This window comes from Suillus clintonianus (genome assembly GCF_016758775.1).
Source record: "Suillus clintonianus strain FC179 chromosome Unknown DEU56scaffold_3, whole genome shotgun sequence".
Taxonomy (NCBI): Eukaryota; Fungi; Basidiomycota; class Agaricomycetes; order Boletales; family Suillaceae; genus Suillus; species Suillus clintonianus.
This window is the reverse complement of record NW_024539227.1, coordinates 895,989-915,965: the sequence shown is the minus strand read 5'-3', so window position 1 is coordinate 915,965 and position 19,977 is coordinate 895,989. Positions and strand designations below refer to the sequence as shown.

Below are 19,977 nucleotides of genomic sequence, written 5' to 3'. Positions count from 1 at the left end.
AAGTACTGATTCCTTTTGTGTTGTATCTTTGTTTCAAAGGGGACTAGTAACTGGAACGCATCATATGAGCTTGTATTACATAAGCATCTGCTCCAGTGCCTATACGCGTACTAAGCCTGGCCGTCTACTCGATTTCATCTCCCGTCACTAAGATCACAGGTAATTGGGCGTCTGAATTTGTATGATTCAGATCTGAGCAACCAGTGCGAGTCTTGGTTAGCCCGCACAACGATAAAGCTTATCTCATCGTGTCATTCGTGCTGCGCGGCCACTCTTTAACAAGTCGAATCTCGACATCCTGACCATCATAATATCCGACGCGTAGCATCATGGACAACAACAGCGGCGGCAGCAGCAGCAACAATAACAAGTCCGTGCGCCGCCAACCGACTCCCCCTGTCACAGAAGTTCTCAAAGCTCCGGGGACAGTTTCTCCAGATAGCTTTTACGCGTCAGCTTCAAAATCGAGCGCAGGGCTTACGCCTCCACCATTGCCACTGCGTCCGAGGAGCACTGCAGGATCGGCCCACACAAAGGTCAACATCGAACCCCCGCCAACCTATGACACTGTATTTCGCGAGCCCCAGCTTGTCTCAGAGGACACAATCGGTAATGATCAGGTCCCTGCGCTCATTCCTGCCGACGACCATCACAACTGGCCAACTGTCGAGCACAGGTGGCCCGAAGATGACTGGAGCAAAAATGAAGCATGGAATGAACCGATGCCGTGGGATAGTACATGGGCCGGTGGAACGTCGCAAAAAGTCATGGATATTGACGCACGGGACCAGGAGGAGGAGACCAACTGGTGGGACGCGGAGCTACGGGGAACGAGAAATCGTCCAGGGCCAGGAATGCTCCCGCCTTTTGTTGCTGAAATGTTGCACAACCCTGAACATTCATTGTTCTCGGTGAGCGTTACTGCGCCTGACATAAGGCCGACTGGCGATGTATCCCCTTTCGTTCCTCCGAGCCATGATGAAATCCTTCGCGCTGTTCCTCACGCCAATACATACTACTGCAGACGACACCATGGTTGGGTGTTCCTCCAGTGGAAAACATCCACTATCCTCCCTCCCTTCGCAAAATCATTCGACCTCAAACAGCATCCACCCCTCCCTGACCAAGACCGTCGTAAACGCACCGTCTCTTGCGCTGAAGATTCTTTCGAGAAGTCCAAGAAAACCCACCACTTTCACTTCTACCCAAAGGCCGTTGATTCGGGCCAGCTCAATCCAGCATTCCATCGTGCCCCCTGGGAAGTTGCTGCGCAGAAGAAGCAGAGGCGCAGGAAGATCACCTCTATCAGTCTCGATGACTATGCACCCAAGGACTTAGATGTCAAGATGACCGAAGACCCGCCCGAGGGACATGTAGAGGGCGAACTGCTTGATCTTTATGTCTGCTGCCAGTGCTCTGTCTATTGCATTGCCTCAGAAGCTATGCCCGGTGTTGTTGCTCTTAAATATGTGGAAGATTTTACAAAGTATAGATATGAACATCCTGCCATCGGGAGGCAGCCTGATGAGTCTGTTGTCAGTGGGTGGGAGACACTGAACACGTACGTCCATCAATTCACTTCATGATGCAATCTCATTTCCGGACAGAATTATCGAAAACAAGTTATGGAAAGGCAAGAACGGCCAGCTCCCCATTTCCGGGAAGACGTTCCAGAACAAGATCGGTTGGTCTTCAACTACGTCAGGAGTTTTCATTTTTGTTGCCGTTCAATGCAGCTCACGAAGTCATTTACAGGGGTTTTATCTTCAAGCAACTTGGGTTTGAGCTTATTACACGCATCGAAGCTCCAGGCACGCCTGAGGAGAAGTCAGAAGACTTTCTGACGCCCCCAAACACTGAACCCAACAGTCCAGAAGGCCTGGAGGCACGTATGAAGCTCCTGCGTTTCTGGGTCGAGACGAATGCGTATCTCGTAGACTATCAACGTCGCTTCGGTAAGAAATAGCGCTGGTTCTTTGTACCACTTGCTCATGAAACGCAGCAACCGCGCTCAAGCACTATACGCCACACCCTGTGTACGTCAAAATCGACAGCGCTCGAGAGATGTACCAGCAGGCGATTGGTGCACACCCTGATCAGAGTAAGGCTAAGCTTTGCTGTGTCGAAAGATAGACCTGAGCTATTTGTGCAGTCCCGAGATCGTCCTCGTCGTATCCGTTAGGTTCATTGGCGGAGCACGTACCTTTGCTGCAGACGTGGAAGACATTGGGAATAACCCCTACAACATGCTCTCCAGGTAAGCTGTCAAACATTCCGCTCGTTTAGATCTCATCGGTGCTAACGGTGCTTAGATATTCTCATCTTCGCCTATGTGGCCCAATGTCGTTGTGACCCTGCCAATACAATACTCTACTTCACTCACTTCTATGCCATTGTCGCTGCAATCCAATTCCTCGGCGGCGTCCCTCCTCAAGAACTACAGACCCTCGTTTTTGAAGAGCGTTCTCGCGGGCGGTTCACGGAGGAGGACCTGCACAATGCAGCCGCAGTTCTCGGATTTGGCAAGGACGGCGCGCTACGCTTAGAACTTGAAGATGACATCGAAGACGACTTTCTTGCAGAGGCGTGGCGCACGGCCATCAAAAATGCATGGCGTGACTCGAAGGATTGTACACAGCTCCAACGCGACGCGAACGATGCGTTCAGGATCATTGCACAGTCGAGGGGTAGTAAGAAGCTTATGACGCTGTTTTCTGAGTCGTCGAAGAATCAGATGGACCCTTCACGTGCATATTCGGTATTAGAGGTTTCTGCGGATGTGGATGATGAGCTTGTGTTGACGGTGTTTATGATGCGGGTATGTGAGGCTGTGTGGCCTCTTCTGCGCTTCTGATAAACATCATTAGGTCGAGGAGCAACCCCATCAATCTGACAAGTGGCGTGAAGCATTGAGAACAATTGCAGAAGTGAGGGATAGCAGCCGGCTGCGCCATTTCCTAGAAGAAGGCAAAGATCGTGAGTACCTGCCCAAATTCAACTTGCGATGTGCTATTAGACTGAGGCACATTAGCTGGAGATATCGTGGCTCCAACGCGTGCAGATCTTCCAAGAGGTCTCAATCAACTTGGAAACACCTGCTATTTGAACTCGCTGCTGCAATACTTCTACACGATCAAGGAGCTTCGCGAAGCTGTCGCTTCCATGGCCAACATTGACATGAAGGCTCTTGAAGACGAGAAATACTCGGAGGACGACCTCAAACGGCATCGGGTTGGTGGACGGTTGATTACGCGGCGCGAGATCCTGCGATCGAAAAAATGTACGTCTGCCGGTCCCCTTTTTATATACCAAGCTAAAATTATCGTAATTGTAGTCGTCAGTCAATTGGCGGATTTATTTTGGCAGCTTCAATATTGTGAGAATCAATCTGTCACGCCGCCTATCGACCTTGCGAAGTTAGCACTCGTGACATCAAGAGACGAAGAGGAGGAGGAGGCTGACAGAGGCGGCACTGACTCATCGAACGATACAGATGCGACACTTGTTGAGGACGGGCCTGTGCGGTCTTCGCCTGACTCAAATGGTACAGTTCTCGGGAAGCGGCCACGCGATGAACAACGCATGGACATGGACGTTGACGCACCCACGTCTCCTATCACGGAAGAGAAGAATGGGTATGTCTTGATTTCCCAGCCATCTCCGTCTCGTGGGTCCAAGTCTCCTCGGCTGCAGGGGGGAAGCTCGTCAAGCACGATGCCGCTGCCATCCCCGCTTCCAGATGTGGAAATGGTGAACCATGAGAACTCGCAGATTGAGGAGCAGAAGAAGCCTCCTCCCTTACCTACACGCAAGCCTACTCAGTCAGACTCAGTTATGATGTTTGGTAAGGTACAATGTACTCCCAGTGATGTCATGTCTAAAACTTCGGTTTTAGGAAAACAACATGATGTCTCTGAATGCATGGATAATTGCATGTTCCAGATTGAGATAGCTCTCCTGAAGTTCGATGTACTGAGCGACCCGGACAATCAGAATAGCGTTGTGAAGAGGCAAGTTTTTTGAATTCTATCAGGCGCATACATGAACTGTGATTGCCAGGCTCTTCTACGGGAAATTGCGGCAAAGACTTACACAAGTCCCCGCCCAGCGGCGTCCTCGAACTTCGACCCACGAGAAAGAAGACCTCTTCTCCCATCTTCCTGTGAATGTGGCCGACAACGGCTTTGATGTCTATGATGGCTTAAGCGGATACTTTGACGATGTAGTTGATTATGAAGGCGAGAAAGCAAGAATGGAGGTGACGCTGGTTGATCTACCACCATTATTGCAGATTCAACTCCAGGTGAGGTCCTACCCAGATGGCTCTGCGATATATCTAAAACAGACGATAGCGGGTGCAATTTAACAGAGAGACCCTCCAACCATATAAATCGCAAGCCTATGTCAAATTTGGCGAGACGATATATATGGACCGGTTTCTTGATACCGCAGATCCAGGGAAGAGGGCTAGGTCCAAGGAGGTACAAGCGGAACTGAACACGCGACGGGAACGTCTGCGCTTGCTAACACAGGATAAGGTGAGGATTCTGTGTGTAGTTCTTGTGAATTAACCACATAGAGAACCTCAGCACGCACCTTTCCCTACGTCGCTCAAAAGCACGCTTGATTTCTTGTCAAAGCAAGAAACGATTATTCTCCCAGATGTCGATGAGGAGCTCGTCGCGAACCTCAACGGCGAACCGGATATTATCGAGGCTGAGATTGTCGAACTCAAGGACACGATATCGAAGCTGAAGGAGGAGCTAGAGAATATTTGGAAAGATGATACCTCGGTCGCATATGAGCTGACCTCGGTCTTTATACATCGTGGCTCATCACCGTCATTTGGACATTACTTCTTCTATTCCCGACATTTACCGGAGCAACCTGATAACTGGTTCAAGTACAATGACCATCAGGTTACGGAGGTATCGAAAAACGAGGTCTTGGCTGACACTACTGGGTCCACTGCGAATCCGTACTTGGTGAGTACACACAAAACCACTCCTGATGTGATTGATCGAATTGCTTTCTAGCTTGTTTTCGCAAAGAAGGACCGGGACATTGTTCGTACTGTAAATCGTTTTGATCCGATGGCTTTAGAGGATATTGATACATGATCTGTAATGTTGATATCCTATGATTCCTCTCATGCACTAGCTGTGTTATCTTGTCCCTCTGGTGGATGAGCGCATGCCGCGGTAGTGTATGCTCACTTAAAAGACATTTAAATTTTTCTGTGATCATCTGTGGACTCATCTGTAACCTACATGCGTATACAACCTGGATTTCATTCACTGTACAGACAGGGTATGCGTTATTGAACCTGAGGCTGATGGTACTCATGTCGGGGACGCCCTACCACTTGTAGCACTCGAAGGTCGGGCCTGACATGAGTACTACTCCGAGGACTACGACTCCGTGCTCATCTAGACGGGCTCTCCTAGTGGGTCAATCAATATCTTTCCCTCGTGTTCTCGAGATTAAGTAGTCATGATTTATGGTAGGGGAATGTTGTGAACGACTGCGACAAGCATTACAGCACAGTATCAAGAACAGGCATAGGATCAATAAGATGTGTTACAACTCACTACAGAAACAACCTTGCTAGCGAGAGAGAACAGGCTCGTCGCTGGTCTTGCTCTCTGTTGATGAGACGATGACTCGTTCTGCCTCTACTGATGTCGTCTTCTCCGGAATGCTAGCCTCATCGTGCGTCTCGAGGGATGTCAAGAGATCGTCTAAGGTTCCCAATATCCCGTCCAATCTCCCTTCAATGCCCTTGGCCACACCATCAGCACTGTCTAAACGTGCCAAGATTTCCATCAGGTCGTCTGTTTCATTACTACCGTCCAATGAGCCGTTTAACAGAAGAGTGTTCAAATGAGCAATGTCTGCTTCAAGACTGCTGTCTAGTCTATTGTTTGAGGAACCGTTGGTTCCAGTGCCGGCAGTGATGTTGTTGGACATAATGATGCAGAACGACCTTTGCAGCACAAGTGACGTGACAGAATAAGGTTACTGACCAACGGCATCTCGGCACCAACTTTCATTGTCCAGACCTCGATGAGCTCACAAACGCAGAGTGTTCAATTGCTGCTCAATTCTTTCCCCCAACGTCCATTCGATCAGAAAATATTGCATGAACTAGTAGGAAGAGAGGTTAAGAAGTTCCAAGGCAAGTCTTCTCCAGACAACGTCAAAAGTCAATGGGAGTTCCTCCTCAAGAATGAGGTGTTCACCTTAGCGGTACGTGCTCACTTTCTTGGCTCTCACCGTTTGTGACAAACACTTGCTGCAGGCAACCGAGGGTAGTGCATTGAAGTCCGATACCACCTCGTACTATGACGGTCTCCGCGACAGACTCGACTTGGTGCTGACATTCACCGAACACGGTTTGTGGTCTCTAACTGCAGTTTGTATACGAAATGCTGACTTCATAACAGATGTATGCGAGGCAACCTTCCCTTTTACTGTCCTTCAGGATCTTCTCGAGACACAGACCATCACATCTTGCTCGCAGATATTCTCTTGGATTGAGTCAAGCGCTTCTCGACTCACCAAGGACATGGTGCCGCAGAAGGGCAAGGCGCTCATACTATTGCGCACGCTCAATGATCTCCTGCGCCGCCTTTCAAAAATGGGCTCTACGACGATATTTTGCGGTCGTATATTGACCTTCTTGAGTGGCGTTTTCCCTTTGGGCGAAAGAAGTGGTGTGAATCTACGAGGAGAGTATGGGCCTATGTGGGAAGGAGTCAAGGATGCAGAGAAAAAGGACGAAGATGTGGAGGCATCCAAGGGCCCTGAAGACAGCCAAAAAATGGAGGTAGATAAATCTGCAGATGCCAAAGACAAGGATAGTAAGTCAGAGAGCCCTGTCGTGATGTTCTGTGGCTCATGTCATTTCCAGGTTTCTACACTACGTTTTGGTCCTTGCAGCTGCCTTTCTCCCGACCTCCATCGTTTGCCATTCTCAATACATTTGGAGAATTTAAGGATGCTGTGGACAAGGTTCTACCTGTCATCAAGGAGGCGACCACGAAGGAGCGCGCCATGATGGGTAATAGAGGTGCCAGTGGTGCAAGCGGTAGCCTAAAACGAAAACGAGAACCAGAGTTGGGTGAAGCAAGCAATAATAGCGATTACTTCTTCGCAAAGTTCTTGACAAGTCCAGACCTTCTTAACCTAGAGGTACATATCCGCTCCCCTTTAACATGCAAGTCACTGAAGTTTTGTAGATTGCGGACACCCATTTTCGTCGACAAGTCCTGTTCCAACTCCTCATCCTCCTCCACCATCTGTTATCATTCACCAAAGTTGCGAAGGCTGTGTGGTCCACACCCAGGAACAGATCCCTCCAAATGGACTTTACGCTTGAACCTGCAGATGCGCAGTGGGTCCATGACACGATCGCAAAGGCATCTGCGGAGCTGCGGTCTACCGCTCCGAACGGTCCCACATTTGCCGACACCGTGAATGTCATTCTTGATCGGGAAAAGAACTGGGTGAAGTGGAAGAACGACCTTTGCGCTCCTTTTGATAGGGAGCCATGGTCAGCCGAAGTGGATGGCAGAAAGGTAGGGATGGAGACGGCGATGAGGGAGGCTCGGTCGAAGAGAAAGGAGGGTCCTGATCCGTGGAATTGGAACCTGGGGTCGGAGTCGCTGACTGAGATATGGGAGATGGGGTACAGGGATTTGTCTGACCTGCAGAATCCCTTCCAGTTGAGTATTTCACATATATGTGATGACATCATGCTGACTGACTGGTCAGACCGGGTGACGTTAAGGATTTCGTGAAGAAGGTCAAGCAAGAAGATGCTCGCATCGAAATGCGCAGAAAGCAGCTCACGAAGAATGCCGAACGCTTAGCTCAAGCACGAGCCAAGGCAGTTGCTTTGCAAGAGTCCACTGCACGGCAAGAGACACCAGCTCCTGCACCGACAGCAGCAGAACCACCCAAAGTGGACACGCCAGCAACGTCGTTCTCTGCTTTGTTGTCGGTACCCAGTGTCTCCAGTTCGCCCTTGCATCCATCCCTCCCCCCGAAGCCTGGTTCTTCCCCAGTGAAATCATTCATAGAAGCAGGTGCATCGAGTCCTGCGCGTCCTCCAATTACTCCCACACCATCATCCTCAACGATTGCAGCACCTACGCCAACTCCGGCTCCAGCTGCAGCCTCTGTCTCAGAAACCTCTACTACCACTGTTCTACCACCTGCCCCTTCTCTGACTGACGATCAGATAGCTCGATATGAAGAGGTACAAAGTGCTGTCATTCTACCCATGATATTATTGCTGATATATTTGAATAGAACAGACAACGCTGGTCGTGGCTAGCCTTGCGCACGGCACGAGATCAATATCTGCAGCATTTCGGCAAGATCGGTACGGGAGACGTGGTTTTACTTGCCAATGAGATTGAAGTGGAGAAGGAGCGAGATAAGAATCAAAAGACACAGAAAGCCGAGGAGATGATACCTACTCTGTCTACGCAAGGAACTGAGGACCGCAGACCCGGCAAGGCAGGTGATGCCACGGGGGCTGCAGGGGTTCCATTGGATGCTGAAGGAGATGTGAAGATGGAAGATCGGTAAAATCCAGAAGAGAATTCGAAATTTCGGAATTCGCTTCGCAGTACCAATTGGGAGGATACATGCAAGGGTCGATTGTGCTATTTAATCGTCAAGAGCTTTCTCAGTACCTACTACTATTTTTTTTCTATGTCGTACTTAGCCATGGCCATGATGCACTCGGAAGAGCCTTAGCGTATAGCTGCTTGCCGAGACACTGCCAAACACTTGCGGCGTGTCCGCCAAACTTCGGGATGAATTCACATTGCAAGTCGGTTGCCCAACATTCCGTAAATTCTACTTTCTTCATCTTTCGACGATGTCCACATCCACCGGTTTGCGAGTGCGTACTCAAACCGCGTGCCTCGTACTTTGGGTGCTCATTTTTTGACGTTACAGCGTGTCCTGGTGACTGGCGGAGCTGGCTACATCGGTAATTACCTCGGAGGAAGACCTGTTCAGCTTGCATTTTGACCGAAGTTTTATCGATTATCATCCAGGCTCACATGTAATATACGCTCTTCAGCAGACAAGAAGATACAAAGTCATCTCTGTCGACAACCATCACAACTCATTCCCTGCGTCGCTCACTCGTGTGTCCCAAATTGCGCGAGATGCACTTCCCGAAAACTCGTCGGAGGCAGACAAGGAGAGCGCAGAAATTGATGCATTTCAGTGCGACTTGACCAATGCGGAGCAAATCAAGGGCATCTTTGAACGCTATGGCAAGTGCGGAATTTGGGGTGTCGTCCACATTGCCGTCAGTGTTTATTTTCTTCATGTGGGTTGAACTGGTCCGAATGAAATTTTCAGGCATACAAAGCGGTCGGCGAGTCTGTTGAGATTCCCTTGACATACTACGCGAACAACGTTGCTGCCACGGTGTCACTGCTGCAGACCATGTCCGACTTTGACTGCACTCGCATTGTCTATTCATCTTCTGCTACTGTCTACGGAACACCCCCTGTGATCCCGATTCCCGAAACGACGCGTCTCAAAGCAGACAGCCCTTACGGCAAGACCAAGGTCATGTCTGAGATGGTTATCGATGATTTGTGCCACGGTAAGCGTCCCTTGCTGTACCTGGGACCTCACCAACACCCCTTCAGCTGAGCCGAACAGATGGCGAGCCATCTCGCTTCGCTACTTCAAGTGAATATTTTCTTCCTGGCCATAGATTTGTACCGACACTGACTTATATACCAGCCCTGCGGGCGCGCATCCCTCGGGGTTGATAGGTGAGGATCCCCGAGGTCGCCCAGGGAACTTGTTGCCTTTGCTAGCACATATGGCCATTGGGCGCGTAAATGATACCACTCTGAAAGTGTTCGGAAATGACTACCCCACCCCGTGAGTTTGTTCAGCTTCTTGCTGATATTTTGGGCTCATGTAGGCTGTAGGGATGGTACCTGCGTCCGAGACTACCTCCATGTACTTGATTTGGCCTCCGGACACTTGCTCGCTCTTGACGCACTTGCGCCTGAATCTACTACCTTCGATAACTGCCCCGATGAGGCGCGCTACAAGGCATACAATTTAGGGAAAGGAAAGGGTATGAGTGTCCTTCAAATTGTTGAGGCAATGCGCAAGGCTACAGGATTCGATTTCAAATATGAGATCATTGGAAGACGGCAAGTTTATTCATTGCCTATCTTAATCGCTCCTTGTTTACCTATTCTTAACAGCCGCGGTGACGTCCCTGATCTTACTGCGGATCCCGCGCTGGCTGAAAAGGAGCTGGGCTTCAAGGCACCGCAGCCTTTAGAGGTTATGTGCAGAGATTTATGGAACTGGCAGACGATGAACCCTCAAGGATATACCCAACAGTAATTTAGTGGGACAGTCTATCTATACACTTCTAATGACGGATATATAGAAGAGAAAGAGCATACTTATTAGGATACCTGCCGTTCTAGCTTGCCTGACAATCATAGATGAATGCGGCACCCCCCTCAGCAGACATTATTGACTCCTGCTGTTGTATGGGAAATTGAAGTGCTGAATATCATTCAGCACCAACAACCTGGTTCGTTCCCTCACCATCCTTTCTCTACATTCCACCGCTTCATCCATATCCAAGACTCCATCCACTTCATTAAGCACTTTATCAACAAGTTCCACTGCAAAAATTCCGCGAGTCCCCTTCTCGAGACCTAACCTCGACCACGCCTTTTGTTGTGGCGGGACTCTTTGCGTGGACGCCAGCGGAGCAATGCTTGGATCAACCAAGTACAACCCGATAATGCGCTGATGCCCCTCCTTTGATGGATCGACCAATGAGAATGGTGTGAGGCGATATTGATAGATATTAGGAAACGCGATGCATAAACCCTGGCGAATTGGGACGGAGCCAATGTACTGGTGGCAAGGATCTCCCGTCTGTAAACCCCAAGTCTTGATTGTTATGTCCTGGTAGCCTTTCTTGGGAAATGCAGGCGGTGTCTTAACAGCCATACGAAATTCGATCGAGTTACCCGTGATATTCTCCTAAAAAAACAGTTAAGGTTTTTGATAACTAGTCAAGTGATGTCATACGCTTGACGAATTATAAAGGACGCAAGCTGCAATGCTTTCGTTCTTCATGCCCTCGACGCGCCATAGAGAGCCCTGAAAGGCAGGGCCACCTGGTTTCTACATGAACTTGATTTTAGGGAATGGTAGCCCCGCGAGAAGCGAATCATACGATGCAAATATCGTACACGTCAAGTACGACTTGGAGTGTCTTCCCCCTGAGTTGTACAAAAGTTCGGCGCTCTTCAAGCCCACCTGGGTAACCGGTGATCGGGACATCAGGCACAACTGACCGGCGCATGATCCACTGGCGCTTCTTGCTCTCATACGCAGACCAATCCACGAAGTCGCGCGAGAAATCTGGAGGCTCTGGCTCTTCCCACTCCGCCGATGAAGATGGACCCTGGATTCGTTCTCTGTTTGGGTTGTCCCCATGCAAGTCTGTGAGGACGTGCTCGAACATGGGAACGCACTTCGAGATCAACTCCTCGAAGTGGCGATAGAGCGCAGAGTAGCAAGGGTGGAGATTATTTATGTATGACAGAGCCTTCGCTGTGCCGTCCTGAGAGATAAGGAAGTCGCATGGTAAACATGCAAACTCTTGCGAGAGGAAATCTGTGTCGGTCGCGTCTGTAATGCTGGGTAATAGCTCAGGACGAAGAAATCCTTCCCTAGCTGAGTCGTATGCAAGCGTCCGACCATAAATGAGAGGGTAAAGGTATGGATCTATGATGTGGCGCGTTAGTTCGTCTCCCTCGCGACGTGCCAGTTTGTCTGGAATTGTTTCCAGAAAGCGAGAGAGTTGACAATTGAGGTTTGTGCGCGCCGAGTTGTCAAGTATTGCTTCAGACTCCCATATTCGTTCGTAGCAAGAAACCTGACTGCTAGCCTGTTAGAACGACTATAATTGACAATCAAAAGAGGGCCTGCCAATTATTCTCGACGTCGCGGAGCCTTGCATAGCCCTGCAACTCCTCTAAAACATATTCAACCTACCCCCAGACGAGACTGCATGATTATCTCTTCGCAAAATTCAAGCAAGTCTACCGACCTGATTGGGAGTTAACCAAACCCTGAGGTTGTGGCTTGGTGCCCGCACGGCCATAGACTCGACGAGAGCTTCGGCGGCCCACTGAGCGCGGATTTCTGGACGCTTATAAAGATTCCACCAGCCATCTCGACGTCGTAGACATCGAGAAAGTTCTGACATAGCCAAGTCTACCACCTGTGCACGACTGAGGATCTACTATGTGGGCATGAGTTAAATCCGCTCACCGTTCTGGCGGTGTCACCGACTCCGACTCCCTGAACGCGTGCGCCATTGATAAAAGGGTGACGAAATGGCTCACAATCGTACTTGGTCTCTCCGGTCATTCGAGAACTGCAGCTGGGACAGACCGAGCCTACAAGTCCTACTGTGCCTCCTCACCCACATAGTACTTACTCTCCCAGACTTCCTGAAGCCTATTTGACATGTCACCTGTGGAACGTTCTTGTCCTAAAACGGTAAGTTACGTAATGTTTAAATGAGTCAGGAGCTCAGCTCCAATCGTCACAACGAACAACGAGCACGACGCAAACCACGTCCTCCTCACACTAAATAATTCTCACGATGGTATGTAACCGCAGGTTACCACGTTGAACCACGATTTTGTCTCACCTTACTTCTCACCCAGTCGTCTGGCTGGGAAATTCGCATGTCCAACTCGAAGGGCATACCATATTACTTCAACGCTGCTACCAAGCAATCAAGCTGGGACGCCCCCTCGGAGCTATCGGAGGAGCAGATCAAGTCTCTTTCCGGCGCACAGTTCCTGAGCGGTGGTAGCAGTGGGGGTGCCGGGACAATCACGGCGAGTCATTTGTTGGTGAAGCACAAAGACAGTAGGCGGCCATCGAGCTGGAAGGAGGTGTGCATGCATCTGCCTTCCAGAAAGGGACATATGTTGACGTTGTATGCTCCTAGACGAATATTACACGCACTAAGGAAGACGCTATTGACATTCTCCAAGGATATCAGTCGCAGTTTGGTAACTCGCGGGAAAAGTTCGAAGAGCTGGCGAGTTTACATTCCGATTGTTCGTCGCATTCCCAGAAGGGAAACCTCGGTCCCTTCTCGAAGGGTCAGATGCAGAAGCCGTTTGAAGATGCTGCGTTTGCTCTGCAGGTCGGAGAGTTCAGTGACATCATCAGCACAGAGAGCGGTGTGCACATCATTTTGAGAACAGCATAGCGCGAAGAGCGGAGAATTTTATGGAGATGAAGGTGTTTGTACGTCCATTGGGTTGTAGCATTGATCATGATCACATTTGAAGTATGCGACTTTGTCGACTCTGATTCTTGAAGCTTTAGGCCCACGACAAGGGATCATATATAACTTCTTCAGATATCAGCCAGCACACCAGCCCTCTACGACACGATTTTCAGGAAGATATGTATTATGGCCGCAATTTCATTTTATTGTGAAGCTCTGTGAGATTCTGAATGTTGGCGTTGCGGTGGCATACTGCTATAGCATGGGAGCAATTTGGCCGTGTACTTCGTCATTCCGTCCCGAATATTTCCGTCGCTTGGCAACCTAGGCAGGGGGTATCCCCGCGGCTCCTTGCAAAGTATCAGACATTATTTGTGTCTAAATCATATGCCCCAGGCGGCCCTATACTTCCGTAGGAGAAGGAAGGCTGCCATTCCTCCTTTATTATGGGCTCTGTGAGGCAACCCGAGGGCATCAGTTCTTAAGCTACTACTATCATCATTTTCATTGTATCGCCAACGAATTCACCCTAGCCGGGTTTGGCCATTTTACCGACGTTCTTTCCCATCTATTATCATACACCCTCTTGCACCCGAATTCCTTGTCAATTGAACATTGCAGGGTTTTGCAGGGTTTTGCTATCAGGCGTAACGACGACAACAGCTTTTGAGGGCAAGCACCATAAACGACCAAAACACATGACGGAGCCACTCGCAATTTTGGAACAAGGTCTTGCCACGTTGCAAACTTTATGGATTCCGATCAGCCTACTCTTAGCGTCCTTTGCCTATCTGCTTCTATCGCTTTGGCAAGGATCAAAATCAGTGGGTACGCTCTGTTCCTTGGTGCTTTAGTTCATTTTTGGAAGGTCATCGGAGCTTTACTTCTATGAACTTGGTGCCTTCAGTTGCTCGAATCAATATCTGAATCGTCTTCTGGATTAGGTGGTCAATCCGACAAGGGAGAAGCCGGCTCCCATGCCCCAGATCACTTGAAGTTTGATACGACAAATATACGCGTAACAAAGATCCTCGTACACCCCATCAAGGTATGTGAGGGTGTGTGTGGGTCACGCTGATTCCCGCTAATTCGGCTGTGTTAATTTTGTAGAGCTGTAGAGGCACTTCTGTTCCAGAAGCAAAATATACTCTCGAAGGATTGGATGTCAGTGCATCAAATATCTTTTTAATCATCAGTCATTGACTGTGCAGTAGAATGATCGGAAATGGTGCATAGTAAGGGCAGATAATAATCTTGTCGTGACTGCCCGAGATGTGGGTAAGGTACGTGCTATGCCGTCAGTAGCACCCGTGGCCCATGTAGACATTGGCACAATTTTGTACAGATGGTTCTTATAAATCCTCGTATCATTCCGGACCCCTCATCTCAAGAGGGCGGACAGCTTGAGGTATCTTTCCCGAAGCAGTCGGGCTGTGAGCCCTTCTTCGTACCATTAAACCCCACTGAGGAAACGCTCCAGGATTGGCAGAAGTGAGTACAACTATGTGTCACCGCGGCCCGATATCTTTTAACTCTAACTATCTGTTCTCTAGTATCAATATATCGTTGTGGGATAAGGATGACATCGAAGGGCACATATGTCAGACCAACGGAGGAAGGTCACCCTCGGAGATACTTTCACAATATATGGGGTTGCCAGTTCACCTGGCTATAAAGGGCCCACGCCTGCGGATCTGTCCGCCTACTCAGCGGTTTCCCGACCTAGATGCACCCTCATATTTCCAGGATGGGTATCCTTTGATGATCTTGTCTGAGGAAAGTGTCGAGGCTATGCAGGAGCGGGTCAGAGGAATGGTGGGCATGCAGGGCATAGAGGAGAAGTGGTCCAATGACGCTCTACAGGTTGAAAGGTAAAGCCATCTCTATTCGGTCCGAATGTTGGGGCTCGTGCGACTTCGGATCGTTGCTCGTCTTGCTTGCTTAAATGATCTTTTGTTTGCAGGTTCCGCCCCAACATAGTGGTTAAAGGAGCCGGGGCACCCTTCTTCGAGGATATACTCACTGAGTTCACTGTCGATTCTCATCGCGACGGTGTAGACAAGGCATCACCAATAATTAAGCTTGTTTCTAAATGTACTCGTTGCATGGTGCGAATCTGCTGCCGATTTACTTTTAAAAATAGGTGCTGATCAGTTGGGTGTGCTTGTGTGTTGATTATGCCTTTCACAGCTGCCAAATGTACATCCGGAGACTGGTGAACGCGACAAGGCGGTACCGTTGAAGGTTTTAATGAAGCATCGAAGAGGCCTAGATCCCGAGCGACCCAGCCTATCGTGTATGGGGTGCAATGGGGTTCTCACTGCGGATGGCGTGGTGAAGGTCGGCGATTGGATCCATGTGTGTAAGACGGGATTCGTCTGACTCTAGTTATTTTTGAAGGTATCGTCGAGTTCCATATTTTGTGTATTTCCTGCGTATCGCGTAGTCTCATCGGCTTCAACGCCAAACAGGGATTTTGATTTAATTTATGCTGAGCGTCTTGAAATGCCTGCGATAATTTATTCTGCCACGATTTGATGGGCACACACTTGGCAGTGCTGACACGGTGAGCCTAGCTCCGCATGCTGCACAAAGGATTACCTATTGGACTCAAAATGTTGTCAAATCAAAGGGTTTGATGAGCAGGCGTGAGATAATGGGAGTATTACGAGGGGGGACAAGAGTTCAAGACAAGTCAAGACGTTGGAGCCAAACTGTCTTTCAAATTGTGTTACGCCAATGCTCTGGATTCAGAAGAGTTGTTGCAATTGTGATCAGTGGTACGAGTTTCAGGCAATGATTTCGTTGACAAATGGCTCGGAGCAGCTCAAAGCTCAAAGGAGGTAAAATGGACAAAGCCCAGCGAGGCACGGATGCACGGTCATGGATTGCAATTGAGTACGAGAGCCCAGGGGTACCGTTAGCTTATTTTGGGGAGTAAAGATGGGGCCCGTCGGCATGCCACGCTTGTGGACCAACATTAGATTACATGAAATTCGCGCATGTTTGATAGGAAGCCAGACGCAGCCACGATTAGAGTATCTGGTGAGCGCTGTGGTTGCAATCTCATCTCCTGCAGCGCATGTGAGCTGCGCCTCTGCAGTGCCTTAGTTCTGCCACGCGAGAAATTACCTATTTCGGAACCGGAGCAAGGGGGCCGGCTGTCGGTTGACGTTGGGTTGTGGAATCGGAAACCCATGTCTGTTTGATGTACTTACTCATAACGAGATTTCTTTGCCGTAGCAATCTTCCCCCAATTCCGAGTTTGAACCGCCATCATCTTCTACCACAGAGCTCGTTACCCGAGCTCTGAGTTATGGCTATAGGGAAATGGAACCCTTTTGGTCAACCTCAACTACTACCAACTGCCAGCGACATTCCTGTCCCGCAGCCGTTGCCAATTCCTTGCGCGGACGGAAAGCAGTTTGGTCTAGAGAATGTATGTCGTCTCACTACTCTCTTGATGATGATCTTCATTGCCATCAATTCTTGTAGTTTGGCAACACCTGGTACGACTCGCTTCGTTCCCACACCCCAGCCGCTCACTGACGAACCCAAAAGTTATGCCAATTCTGTTCTACAAGCCTTATATTTTTGCAGTCCCTTTCGAGATCTCGTAATTCAGCATGCAGATCCATGTGCCACTATTCAAACAGCCCTGTCCTCGCAGTTCACTCCCAGTGCCGCCCCCACTTCCCCAACCGTTGCTGCTGCCCGTCGGAAGCAAACAGACCGCAAGTCTACGCAAGACCCTCCCCAACCAACCACTGCAGACCCTCCAATACCCCCGATCCCCTCATCACCACGGACCTTGATTTCTGCACTTCGCTCCCTGTACATTCACATCTCCCAGAACCCAGCTGACAAAGGCACCGTTGCCCCCCGAGCATTCATAGACAAACTCAAAGAATTAAATGAGGCGTTTAGAAATACAATGCACCAAGATGCTCACGAATTTTTAAACTATCTCCTCAACAAGATTGTTGAGGAAATAGAAGAAGAAAAGAAGCACCTACAGGTTCCTCTCGATGATTGTATGTGGAAAAATCAGGATTCAGAACACTCGTTGTTTCCACTGACACCCCAAATTTTCCTCTTATTTTCAGCGGCTCATTCAGTCAAATCATCATCAACTACGTCACAACCGTTGGTAATGACAGCAAGCACCTCGAGCTCAGGCGGTCCATCCATGGGATCTACGTTCATACACCAGATATTCGAAGGTATACTGACTAGCGAAACTCGATGTCTGACATGCGAGAATGTGCGTTGCCTGTCATTGTTGCCGCCGCGCTTACTGATCGCGCACAGGTATCTTCACGTGACGAATCGTTTTTGGACCTCTCCATAGATATCGAACAGAACTCAAGCGTGACAGCATGTCTTCGGCAATTCAGCGCGAGCGAAATGCTCTGCCAGAGAAATAAGTTCTTCTGCGACGGGTGTTGTGATCTCCAAGAAGCGGAAAAGAGGTATTTAATATCCGCCCATCCAGATTCAATGCTGAGGCCATGTCAGGATGAAGATAAAGCGGCTGCCTAATGTTCTCGCTCTACATCTCAAGCGCTTCAAGTATCAAGAAGATGTACAAAAGTACATCAAGCTGGCTTACCGCGTTGCATTTCCCTTCGAACTTCGCTTATTCAACACTATCGATGATGCTGAGAACCCTGATCGGCTGTATGAACTCTTCGCCATAGTAGTTCACATCGGAAAGTACGTCCCTTGTTGCGTGTGATGCTCGTTATCTGTAATTGCCGCTGATACGCCTTTCTTCCCTCGTTAATCTCTGGTAATTATAGCGGGCCAAATCACGGTCACTATGTTAGCATCATTAAGACGATGGGTACCTGGCTCGTATTCGACGACGAAACAGTGGACTCGATCAAAGAATCTGACATACACAAGTACTTCGGCGAATCCAATTCGGGCTCCGCCTATGTGCTATACTACCAAGCTGTGGATCTAGACCTTGTCGCCCTTGATCTGCGTCCGACAAGTCCACACACTCCTGAGGAGCATTCACATCAACGACTCCCTACAGATTCCCCTGTATCGGTTTCACAACCTATTCCGTTGCCACCCGGGTTGTCCACAGAACCGGCAGCAGAGGCAGAAAGTGTCGAGACTGCCCCTCTACTGCCCTCACCGTCATTACCCATAGAGATTCCCGCTTCACCTGCTGAAAGGTCGCCGCGTAAAATCCCCTCGGAATATATGAAACCTAGTCCTCCCTCGGTACTCCCGAATCCTGCAACAGTTGGTCGTGGCTCGTCACCTAAGCCGACCCCGACACCTAAACCAACCCCGCCGGCTCGTAATGGCATACTCAGACATGTCCCCTCACTGAAGGTCGGTACAGACAAACGTGACGCGGCTGCAAAATCTACCGCCCCCTTCCCCAAGGTCGAGCCGTCAGAACCGCTGCCACCTGTCCCTGCTTTAGTGATTCCGAACGGCAAGGAAAAGGAAAAGGAAATAGAGAAAAAGAGCACTAACTGGTTCCGAAGAAAAAGTCTAAAATTGGGAGGGAAATCGCGTCCAACATTAGAAGCCGAGGCGGACAAGATTCCGTTGCCTCCCGATGCTCTCTTGGATGCGTCAGCATCACCGATGAGGTTCCGCACCACTGGGTCAACGCCGAGGCATTCCAAGGATGAAAGTTCTCGGCATCCTTCGGAGCCGGCGGGTCTTGATCGTCCTGTAGCGTCCTTCATGGTCAACCGCCGCCCTGTGTCTGCTTCCGGTTTTGTTCGGGCATCATCGCAAAGTGCGAGCAATCGACGAGATACTTCGCCTACCATCTCAGCCACTACGTCATATTCTTCACACACTACAAGCACCTCAGCATCGACATCTCTTGACCATCATTCACACCCCCTTCGCCCCTTGCCAACAATACCCGCCTCTCCACAAAACTCAAGGATATCACAATCCCCTCCTTCAGCTTATCCTCGAGGCCATTCATCTGATCACCCACGACCGCCCAGACGGCCAGTGGTGTCGCCCCATGACTTCGAGCCCCCGACATCACCTAAACCCCCTGCTCGGCCGACGACTGCAGGTGCTTCGCTTGGTTCACGCTCCTCTGCAACTATGCCTCGGGACCACAATCTTCCTCCATTGCCAGGTGCTGTGGATAATCTACCTAATGGGACGCATAGTAACACACCCATGACACTGCCTCGTCCAGACAAGGGCAAGACACAGGCGAAAACCAAATCGTACGAGGAAGGCGCGGCGGGCTTGTCTGGACGGCCAAAGTCAGCGCATGCGTCTACCACCCTTGGGGCAGTTTTACAATCTAGCGCTTCTACTAATGCCAGTGACAAGAAGCGGGCGAGTCGGAAGATGAGCTTCACTGCAACATTCCCGTTTGGTCGCAAGGACAAGCAGCGAGAGAAGGGGAGAGAGCAGGAATAAGTGTCCCGGCCCGGCGATCCGTTCACCTACTCCCCGCCTCTCGCTCGTCCAGAGCCTGACGCACGTTGGACTTGTATTACATGGTAAAGATGTGTTTAGCTATATCTTGTTTAATGACCTTCGTTCCCATTTTCTTGCTTTCGCAGTTGCTTCGTGGAAAGGTTCCAGTCATCTATTTTAATTACAATTGCATACGCTGTTTTTATTTGCGCAAA

The 19,977-nt window shown here is 49.6% G+C and overlaps 7 protein-coding genes across 7 annotated transcripts; 5 read left to right on the top strand and 2 right to left on the bottom strand.

Annotated features, from left to right (window-relative positions):
* Positions 1 to 104: 104 nt before the first annotated feature.
* Positions 105 to 5,270, top strand: DEU56DRAFT_768982 (uncharacterized protein). Its single transcript, XM_041351272.1, has 14 exons — positions 105 to 1,561; positions 1,608 to 1,700; positions 1,756 to 1,955; positions 2,003 to 2,101; positions 2,153 to 2,257; positions 2,313 to 2,818; positions 2,868 to 2,976; positions 3,032 to 3,280; positions 3,335 to 3,844; positions 3,896 to 4,010; positions 4,060 to 4,303; positions 4,353 to 4,538; positions 4,590 to 4,985; positions 5,037 to 5,270. Exons 1-14 carry the CDS (start codon positions 330 to 332, stop codon positions 5,118 to 5,120), a joined length of 4,128 nt encoding a protein of 1,375 aa, XP_041214972.1. The 5' UTR covers positions 105 to 329; the 3' UTR covers positions 5,121 to 5,270.
* DEU56DRAFT_768980 (uncharacterized protein) lies at positions 5,271 to 5,984 on the bottom strand. The gene is made up of 2 exons (XM_041351271.1): positions 5,592 to 5,984; positions 5,271 to 5,443 (listed from the first exon to the last, which is right to left on the bottom strand). Exon 1 carries the CDS (start codon positions 5,968 to 5,970, stop codon positions 5,608 to 5,610), a length of 363 nt encoding a protein of 120 aa, XP_041214971.1. The 5' UTR covers positions 5,971 to 5,984; the 3' UTR covers positions 5,271 to 5,443; positions 5,592 to 5,607.
* Positions 5,985 to 6,066: 82 nt separating this feature from the next.
* DEU56DRAFT_868128 (THO complex subunit 1 transcription elongation factor-domain-containing protein) lies at positions 6,067 to 10,404 on the top strand (the record flags this gene model as incomplete). The annotated part of the gene is made up of 15 exons (XM_041355463.1): positions 6,067 to 6,249; positions 6,302 to 6,395; positions 6,447 to 6,863; positions 6,914 to 7,194; positions 7,242 to 7,726; positions 7,777 to 8,263; positions 8,317 to 8,530; positions 8,552 to 8,553; positions 8,974 to 9,007; positions 9,075 to 9,334; positions 9,388 to 9,637; positions 9,684 to 9,726; positions 9,781 to 9,924; positions 9,975 to 10,205; positions 10,260 to 10,404. The coding sequence occupies 15 exons, from the start codon at positions 6,067 to 6,069 to the stop codon at positions 10,402 to 10,404; spliced, it is 3,270 nt and encodes a 1,089-aa protein (XP_041214970.1).
* A 24-nt stretch (positions 10,405 to 10,428) lies between these two features.
* DEU56DRAFT_768971 (uncharacterized protein) lies at positions 10,429 to 12,190 on the bottom strand (the record flags this gene model as incomplete). Its single annotated transcript, XM_041351270.1, has 5 exons — positions 10,429 to 10,465; positions 10,496 to 11,061; positions 11,110 to 11,205; positions 11,258 to 11,974; positions 12,137 to 12,190. 4 exons carry the CDS (start codon positions 12,188 to 12,190, stop codon positions 10,537 to 10,539), a joined length of 1,392 nt encoding a protein of 463 aa, XP_041214969.1. The 3' UTR covers positions 10,429 to 10,465; positions 10,496 to 10,536.
* A 456-nt stretch (positions 12,191 to 12,646) lies between these two features.
* Positions 12,647 to 13,556, top strand: DEU56DRAFT_768963 (uncharacterized protein). The gene is made up of 4 exons (XM_041351269.1): positions 12,647 to 12,700; positions 12,762 to 12,995; positions 13,052 to 13,356; positions 13,432 to 13,556. Exons 1-3 carry the CDS (start codon positions 12,698 to 12,700, stop codon positions 13,316 to 13,318), a joined length of 504 nt encoding a protein of 167 aa, XP_041214968.1. The 5' UTR covers positions 12,647 to 12,697; the 3' UTR covers positions 13,319 to 13,356; positions 13,432 to 13,556.
* Positions 13,557 to 13,716: 160 nt separating this feature from the next.
* DEU56DRAFT_768959 (uncharacterized protein) lies at positions 13,717 to 15,837 on the top strand. Its single transcript, XM_041351268.1, has 8 exons — positions 13,717 to 14,167; positions 14,284 to 14,387; positions 14,450 to 14,503; positions 14,554 to 14,622; positions 14,685 to 14,830; positions 14,893 to 15,210; positions 15,303 to 15,447; positions 15,530 to 15,837. Exons 1-8 carry the CDS (start codon positions 14,038 to 14,040, stop codon positions 15,719 to 15,721), a joined length of 1,158 nt encoding a protein of 385 aa, XP_041214967.1. The 5' UTR covers positions 13,717 to 14,037; the 3' UTR covers positions 15,722 to 15,837.
* A 526-nt stretch (positions 15,838 to 16,363) lies between these two features.
* DEU56DRAFT_321439 (uncharacterized protein) lies at positions 16,364 to 19,971 on the top strand. Its single transcript, XM_041345652.1, has 7 exons — positions 16,364 to 16,778; positions 16,835 to 16,848; positions 16,901 to 17,373; positions 17,446 to 17,603; positions 17,651 to 17,811; positions 17,858 to 18,055; positions 18,142 to 19,971. Exons 1-7 carry the CDS (start codon positions 16,656 to 16,658, stop codon positions 19,760 to 19,762), a joined length of 2,748 nt encoding a protein of 915 aa, XP_041214966.1. The 5' UTR covers positions 16,364 to 16,655; the 3' UTR covers positions 19,763 to 19,971.
* The last annotated feature ends 6 nt before the right edge of the window (positions 19,972 to 19,977 follow it).

Bases quoted from the DNA above. Each gene is read 5' to 3' on its own strand.
- DEU56DRAFT_768959 (XM_041351268.1), top strand. From the start codon at position 14,038: ATGACGGAGCCACTCGCAATTTTGGAACAAGGTCTTGCCACGTTGCAA. The intron at 14,623-14,684 runs GTACGTGCTATG...AATTTTGTACAG, and splicing joins CTGCCCGAGATGTGGGTAAG to ATGGTTCTTATAAATCCTCG. The intron at 15,211-15,302 runs GTAAAGCCATCT...TTTTGTTTGCAG, and splicing joins GACGCTCTACAGGTTGAAAG to GTTCCGCCCCAACATAGTGG.
- DEU56DRAFT_321439 (XM_041345652.1), top strand. From the start codon at position 16,656: ATGGCTATAGGGAAATGGAACCCTTTTGGTCAACCTCAACTACTACCA. The intron at 17,604-17,650 runs GTGCGTTGCCTG...GATCGCGCACAG, and splicing joins GATGTCTGACATGCGAGAAT to GTATCTTCACGTGACGAATC. The intron at 18,056-18,141 runs GTACGTCCCTTG...TGGTAATTATAG, and splicing joins ATAGTAGTTCACATCGGAAA to CGGGCCAAATCACGGTCACT.
- DEU56DRAFT_768982 (XM_041351272.1), top strand. From the start codon at position 330: ATGGACAACAACAGCGGCGGCAGCAGCAGCAACAATAACAAGTCCGTG. The intron at 1,701-1,755 runs GTCAGGAGTTTT...AGTCATTTACAG, and splicing joins ATCGGTTGGTCTTCAACTAC to GGGTTTTATCTTCAAGCAAC. The intron at 2,819-2,867 runs GTATGTGAGGCT...AAACATCATTAG, and splicing joins TGACGGTGTTTATGATGCGG to GTCGAGGAGCAACCCCATCA.
- DEU56DRAFT_768963 (XM_041351269.1), top strand. The intron at 12,996-13,051 runs GTGTGCATGCAT...GTATGCTCCTAG, and splicing joins GGCCATCGAGCTGGAAGGAG to ACGAATATTACACGCACTAA.
- DEU56DRAFT_768980 (XM_041351271.1), bottom strand. From the start codon at position 5,970: ATGTCCAACAACATCACTGCCGGCACTGGAACCAACGGTTCCTCAAAC.